Source organism: Pteropus alecto, unplaced genomic scaffold (genome assembly GCF_000325575.1).
Source record: "Pteropus alecto unplaced genomic scaffold, ASM32557v1 scaffold65, whole genome shotgun sequence".
NCBI classification, from domain to species: domain Eukaryota; kingdom Metazoa; phylum Chordata; class Mammalia; order Chiroptera; family Pteropodidae; genus Pteropus; species Pteropus alecto.
The window spans coordinates 5,337,261-5,345,351 of record NW_006439191.1 but is presented as its reverse complement, the minus strand read 5'-3'; the positions used below and the strand labels follow the sequence as shown (position 1 = coordinate 5,345,351).

General features: G+C 38.8%; 1 protein-coding gene across 1 annotated transcript in view; it reads left to right on the top strand.

The window, feature by feature from the left end:
* The window catches only part of USH2A (usherin), a 564,162-nt gene that overhangs the window by 185,281 nt on the left and 370,790 nt on the right, over positions 1 to 8,091 (top strand). The window contains exon 20 of the mRNA XM_025049837.1: positions 521 to 751. Coding sequence (XP_024905605.1) covers positions 521 to 751 — 231 coding nt within the window. The remainder of the gene's footprint in view (positions 1 to 520; positions 752 to 8,091) is intronic.

The window sequence follows — 8,091 nt, the reverse complement described above, 5'->3', positions numbered from 1 at the left end:
CGCCTTGGCTGGCGCTTTTCCGCGAAGCGGCCTCTCGGAGCTGGGCACGCGCTCACGGCACCTGGGGCCGGGACGCCAGGTGGGTGCTGACGCCCTGTGGTTCCTTTTGCTCCCTTGGCTCGGGGGCAAAAGGCTCCAGGCCAGGTAGGTCTCTGTGAAGGACTGGTTGCGGGACCTGGCAGGTAGGCCGGAGCCCCCAGGTAGAGTGCCGGCAGCCCAGGCGTGGCGGAGGGGACCCCAGCAATGATGCGGCGCCCCGAGAGTCCCCGCAGCTCCTGGGCGGGGTAGTTCAGCATCTTCCTCTGCTCTGCCCTCTTCTGTTGGCCATTTAAACTGTTTATTCGCGTTTTAGATAAACTCCATCTTGTGTTTCCGTTTCTAGAACCATGAGTACTTGAGACCCTAACGGATTTGATTTTGAGTGTGATGCACACTAGTGCATGTGTACAGACGTGTGGATATCTGTGTCTGGAGCTAGAAACCAAACCCTTGCAGGTAACCGGTGTTTTCTAACCCTTAGCCCCAGCCCGCCTGAGGCCTCCCGCGGTCCAAGGGGTCAACAGCACGGCCGTCCGCCTCCGATGGTTTGCACCTGCAGAGGTGAACGGCCCGCCGCCCGCATACCAGCTGGAGAGGAGAGACGCGTCTCTGCCAGCTCCGAGGGCCACGGTGATGAAAGGAGTTCGTTTCGGAGGACATGGATATTATAAATTTCCCAGCTCCGCTCACCCAGTCAATACAGACTTTACCGGTGAGTGTGTTTGACGGCATTTCACTTAAGAGGCGCTCAGCCCCAACGCGTTTTCTGTGAATTTTTACTATGCCTATTTATAAAATGCTAATTCAGACCTTTGATAACTTTAGCTTGATTGTGTTAACATGTCTATCTTTTTGGAGTTCTGGGAGGAAAAAAAAGGTGGAGAAAAGAAAAAAATACATGTGAAAGGCTCTTATGTCAAAGTATGTGCTAAAAATGTCTTAGAATACTACCAGAACATGTTTCCCAGAATATTATTCACTTGCTCTGTGAAAAGAGTTCTGTGGGCAAGTGAGTTTGAGAAACAGGAAATCCTCAGTACGCGTCAGGCCATTAAAGCCTCTGAAAGAATTTTAAGAAAGCTTTTTCACTTTGTTCAAGTAGATAGTCCTAACACTTACGCGATGCGACTTTTTTTTTTTTTTTTTTAACTATAATGACTATTAACACCCTGTGTTCTGTGGAAAGCATTACAGGAAAAGCTAATTTAGTGGAACAGGTACCTTCCCTGGGCCCGGACTGCGGCTAAAGCAAGTTAGGTATTTTTTTTCAGTCACAAAATTTAAAGGCAACAAAAAACTCAGCAATGAATATAAATAATATTTTAATACAGAACTTTTAAAAAATGAAAATGAAGGCAAATAAATCTCTAACAAAATATCTATAATTGAAATAGTGACAGGATCTGCCCCTCTCTGCGTAACCCTGCCTCGTTTTCCTCACCCAACTCCTGGTCTTACTGTTGCTACAATATTCTGAAAGGCCTGTTACCCGTATGCATATAGCTTTTAAAAGCACTATTTCACTATGGATATAGAGAACTGTAACTATTTATGACACATACTTCACTTTTCCATTTTTTTAAAATTTACAAAATATGAGATATTTTGTAAGCTCATCATATTAATTGAACCCATAAGAAAGTCATTTTGGAGCATATAGCTTATCTTTAAAATGTTCCATATGTTGAGGACAATGAAATGGAATTTCAATTAGAAAATATAGCTCAAATATCATTGTTTTATTTTTACCTAAAATAGTAAATAGTTTGCTTTTAAGCGAGGCTGGCTGCCGATGTACATTTGTAATGAATAATGATTACGCTCCAGCTGAGCTATATTGAGATTAATGCATGCTTAATACTGGCCTAGTACATCAAAAGCATCACTGAGCATTAAAATGCGACCATTGAGCTCTCCTAAAATGCTTAACTTCTGCTTAATATTTGTAAATGTCAAAGAAAGGAAGGAGAAGGGAAAAAAATAGGTATCTTGAAAGGAAGGAACAGATAAATGTAAAAGACTTTTTATCAAAAGTTAATAGAAACTTTCTCCCTGGGCTAGTAGCATTTGGCTCGTGGTGTGTTTCTTCCAGGAACCAGCACTGATTTTCCTCATGTGAGTAGAGCTGCCGCAAGCATGTCAACCTGGATTTGCTGGCTAGCCAGCAGACAGATTTTTGATAGGATCACCTACTGTTGTCGCAGAGAAAGACAGAGTGGCCCGTCCACCGTTAATAAATTTAGTCGTCTGCGCTGTCTCCCTAGCCGGCCTTATACTCTGAGGTGCAAGGACCAGGGGCAGATGTAGCGTCTGGGAAGTTTTCCAAATTCCTCTTTAAAAAAGTTAGGCCGTAAACACCCGCCTCACTAAGCAAGATCCTTCTGTCTATAACAAAGCCTCCAGCTGCACAGAAAATGTGTTTGGAGCACACATCATGTGAAGGACAAGGCAGGGAGATCACAACTGTGTCTGGAAGTGCTCCCTGGAGCTTCGGCGATGCCCGGAGAATAAGCATCTCTGTATTCAGACACATTCTGGGGCGTCGCTGGCTCCTTTATTGTAGCAGCTCTGCCTTACTTTTATGGCTCGCTTTTAAAGTAAACAGTCCACACCAACTTATTGGTTTGCTCCTCTGGCTCGACCGGCATATTGAGTTGAATAATTTGGTTGAGTTGAGTCGTGGTTTAGCTAAATGTACCCGGTGAATGAGCTAAGACAATTTTACAAAACCAACTCCATGGCTTTCCTTAGACTTACATTTGAACTGTGTAGAAAGGTGAGTGTGTAATGAGCGGTATATTCTCTGTCCCTCTAGAGCCCTGTAAGGTGGGTACTTTTACCCTCAGAGTACGTGAGGAAAAGGAGCTCCCATATGTGGCTTCCTCAGCATCCCACGGCTACTGAATTTCAGGGTTAGAGCGTCAATTGGAGGCTTCTGATTCTGAAGCTGGTGTTTTTTCCATGGAAACGTGACGGAGCACAAGTGGGCAGTGCTTTGGAAGCTGTGGAATAAGAAGTGTCTAAAAACAATGAATGAGGTGAAATCGTTATCACCGAAGCATTCCTGACCCAACCTTGCTAAATAAGCTTTTTGGGTTTGTCTTCTGGTTCTTAGCTTTTTGGGTAACAAAGAGTAAATGTGTTGCTGCTATTTATTTATTTGTATCTCCAAAGGCATCTGAGGATCGGTATTTTTTTTCCCCCCCGTAGCAATTAATTCCAAAGGGTTACTTGAAGCTAGATGTATAACATCTGAATGGAATTATTTTACACAAGCTGAAGTGCTATGTGCCAAATGGTCCTTTTGACTCACGTTCCGCTATATCTTATACAGTTTTAATATTCTGAGGAAAATTTAATGAGCAAATTCTGGAAATATCTATAATGATGAATTATATTTAAGAAGTGAATAATTATATAAAAAGAACTTAGCTTTTATTTTGAATTATTCATTTCAAAATCTCAAACTTTAACTCGAATAATTCCTGAAATATGAATGGAGATATCATATAACACTCAAAAACAAATATACAGTGATCTGTATTATTATACATAGTTTATGTGTGAAAAAAATAAGTGAGATTTAACTCATCAGTAAAAGGATTTATAAATACATTCATAACATGTTCAATGGTCATAAGCAAAATGTTGAAAGTCTCAATATAAATTACCATATTATTACAGTTCAAGAAAGGATTCTCTTTATATTATTCAGCTTTCTTCAGTATTTGCTTTAAATAGCTTTACCTCATATGATAGAATGAAAAGAATTCAAACACATGGATAAACGTCTTAACATTTTGCTTTATATCGTAAATTATTAAGCTTAGTATTGTAAATGTACTCAGCCATTATCTGCCTTTTGGCAGAAATATTAACCACACGAATCTTTATTTTTGATTCCTTCGCCTTTCTGATACAAGTGCTCTTTTAAAACTCTAATCTCCAGGAAGGACACATTATCAGTCATTTACATCATAGTATAAATTTAAGATCATACATTACTCTCTCACTTCTATATGATTAAGAGTGAGAGCTTTGGGGGCAGACTGATAAGTTTTAGATCCAGGCCTCATTATTTTTAGCTAAATGTAATTAGATAAACCACTTAATTCTTTTTGTGATTCTGTTTCCTTTTCTTTAAAACTGATATAATACTACTACTTATGTTCATATGTAGCAGGTAGGACATGATTAAAGGAGATAGCACACCTAATGAACTTTGCACAGCATCTGCCAGACAGATTACTTAACAGTCATTAAAAATTAGCTATTAACTATTACTCACTTAACAAATATTTATTAAGTGCCTACAATAGGACAGAAGTTTTTCTAAGAGTCTTCTGCAATTTATAAAATCAACATTGTATTAATTCACTTGCCGTTACACATAGAAAATATGTACTCCTAAATGTTGTATCTGGGATATGAATAATAAGCAATATTCTGTGTTAAAATGTGATATTTAATTTTGTTATCGAAAACTGTTTAGCGTTGAGACATTAGATAAACTATTTTTATAAATAGTTTATCTTCTAAATTGAGTTATACTAGATCAGCAATGCCTTTAACATCTAAGATTCAAAATCAGTGACTATAGAATATTTAAGTAGCCTCAACAATTCAAAATGGAGGTTTTTACCACAGCATGTGTGAGTTTAACAACACTTAGATTTTTAGATTGTGCAGTTATAATTATTTTTAATAATTTTATATTCACAATCGAAGATGAACATAAATTTACTCTTTCCGTCTACTAATCCGAAGAATTTAGTGACACAGGGAGCATTACTCAATATCAAGTGGACATTCGATTACTGCGTTATATCAGAGGGCGTAACGAAGCCACACATTCAACATAATTTCATGATCTTGCGAGTAGGAAAGCCTATCAACACTCAGGGAGAAATATTTCCTGGTAACATGGAGTTAACAGTACTTTCTCCATCTAAAACAGGAATGGCCTCAGAGCATCCCGCCCTTCTGCAGATGCGAGCGGAGATCTCTGTGCCTTTAGTGGGGAAAAAAATGCTCATTTTATTGAGGAATGCAGAGTAAATACGCTTAATTTACATAAAGAATTTAGTCCTTTCCATATAACGCTAGGAATCCAAGTGAAACCTGGTGAAAAGAGAAAGCCAAAGCACGGCTCTGCTCAGATGGGCGTTCCAAAGCCCACCCTCTCTCTCCTTGACACTTTTTTGTTCCCTATTAGCGAAAACAGGTCCATGATCATTTGGGGGAAGGTTTGACTATTGTAGTATCCAGGTGCCAATCACGCCAGCCTTTTAAACTGCCTTTACTGGTGACCCTGCCCAGAAAGCAGGAATCGCCTTTGGGGAGATGTCTGCAGCAAACCACGGGGGACATGAGCGTACATGTGCACCTGGATGCAATTCCCTTTTATTTGTCTTCACGAGAAATGTGATTACTGATGTTGAATATCTTGCAGATGAGAACTCTGTACACTTTCTTCATAATAATGCTGTTCAAGGACACTAAACGATTGTCATACATTTTTGTCTCTCAGTATAATTTTCCTTCCCCCAAAATGGCTGAACTAAAATGCTTTAGGTTCCAGAAATACAATTAATTACCGGCCTACGAAAAGGGAAATTCAACCAAAATCAATATACTTAAGAGCACATATTTTATGCTTTTTACTCTATGGTATTTATGCATTATTGTTACTATTTTTTATTATTTTTAGTAAATTGGAACATTTAAGCACTTCATTAAAGGGAAGCTGATTATAAGCAGCTACAGCGCAGGTACAAGTAGGGCAGAATTCCTCAGATAACTAATTAGTAAAAACGCATTAATTCTGACCTTCAATGCCCTTGGTGGCCTAGTATTTGTTTTCCTCTGACTGGGAGCAAATAATTTTGCAAGAAAGTGCTTCAAAACAAAACAAAACTAAATAAAATGCCAGGTTTTTTTAAGGCAGATTTGAACCACAGGTTTTATTTAACCTACGATGTTGGATTTTGGCCATAGTTAGTGGACAACATATATGTCCTAGCGGTTTAACGAACAGGCAGCGATGATGTGGGAAAATAAAGTTAAGAGGAAGAAGTCAGACCCTGGGAAGTGCCAGACTCCTGACCCGTTTCTGTTGGCAGCAGAAGCAGAAGGCACGGGAATGTCTCGTGGAGCTCATCTGCATAGATTGAGAGGGACAAGGATCCAAAGGCATACCTCATTCTTAGAATAAGAGAAGTCGTTTGAACCCATGGTGACAAAGGTCTATTAAGAAGTAAATGTTACGATCGTTTAGTTTTTACTATGTTTCGTAGAGAGGTATAACTAGGTTCTTTAAAAATGCTTTCAGATGGCGTTTGCCACTATTATTGGGTGGGAGAGGACCATGTTTCCCCCAGTCAGCAAAGTCACCCAGGCCGGTTTAAGATGACTGCACATGTTTTAACTCTTATAATTTTAAAGTGACACATTTCGAAGCGCATTTCTATAACGTTGCCTGTGTTTGAAATGTTAACTGCAGGCTTGGTCTAATAGTCGACTCAGTGTCACTTTGGAATTTTGTCTTAGATTGCACTTGTTTTCAGTCTCTTTTGGTGTGAGATGTATAGGAAGTATGTTTTAAGCTCTATAGTACTAGAGACAACAAGGAAACCCTCATGAACAGTCAGTCTTTAGTTGCTGGTGGAGTTACTCCTGTGTCAGTTGTGACAGCTGGAGAGCTATGTCAGGAGTGGCTTCCTGTCCTAACGTAGCTCTCGCATTTTGTTGTTGGGAACTAGGTGTGGCAAATCTCTTCGATACAGAATCTCCTTAGGCTTATTCAATTTTGAAGTTAATGACTATTTTGACACTTTTACCTATACATATCATTAGGGCTTATTGCAATAGGTTTAAGATGACAGTCATAATAAACATATGTAGTACAATAAAAAGCACTTTTAATCTTGAGAGTGCTTTATAAACAGCCGTGATCAATGCTATGGATGGATTAACAGCATCAAACTGATTGAATTCTATTTCAAGGGCAATGGAGGTATTGATGTTGGAGTTCTCGTTCTGAAGGAAAGCAAAGATGGCAGTCAGAAGCGTAGCTTCTGGGGTCAGACACCCCGGTTTAAAAGCTGTCTCCCCAGCATGCTGTGTGTAACGTTTCATGAGTCACCTCCCTGCTCTGTAGCTCAGTGTCTTCATCTTTAAAATGGATTATTATAAGGTTTTGCTGCAGGAATCACTGTAAAGGCTTAGCACACAATATCTTTATGATCATTATTACATATGCATTTATGGTTGACATTTTTTAATTTAGAATTTTAAATTATGCCCCTCCCCTTTCATACATGTTTTTCATGTGCCTAAACCACATAAATGTTGATACTTTTTTACAATCTCTCTCTACTACCTACCTCTCTGATCATTCACTTCTTTTTACTTAATCTGTGAAGTTATGATCTTTGTTTTGTTAGTTGCTTGTCTTCTTTGTTCAGAACTTAGATGTTCTGTATCTCATTTCCACATTTCCAGTGGCTACCCTTAAATTTTAACATGAATTTGTAAATCTAACTCTTTTTCTTCTCTTTTCCTCGTAATCAGTCTTCTTAAAAAATAAGACTCCTCAATCTACTGTCACCTGCATTTTTTCCCTCTCACTTCTTTATTATAAATGCTTTCTTCAAGATAATAATTTTAAAAACAAAAGACTTTTTTTAATCCTCACCTTACGTGCCCCTAAACGATGTGGTACCATTAAATCCTTTCAAAAATGTATAAAGAAACCACACATTGATCACCAGTTTTCCCTTTCTGTTTTCTTCAGACTTTTTCAAGCCTTTTTTGGCTTTGCTTTCACATTCACCTTTAAATAGAAGGACTCAACTATTTAGTCAGTCCATATACAGATCTTATTCATTTTTACCCCATTTGCCAGATGCTATGATTGGTATTTTGGAAAGGGTTTTGAGAAACACAGGCACAGTCCCTAACCTTAGGGAGCTTAAAATCTTGCAGCGAAATCATGCATCAAACACCTAATTAAATAATTACAAGTGACTTCTGTCTCCAGCTGAGGCATAT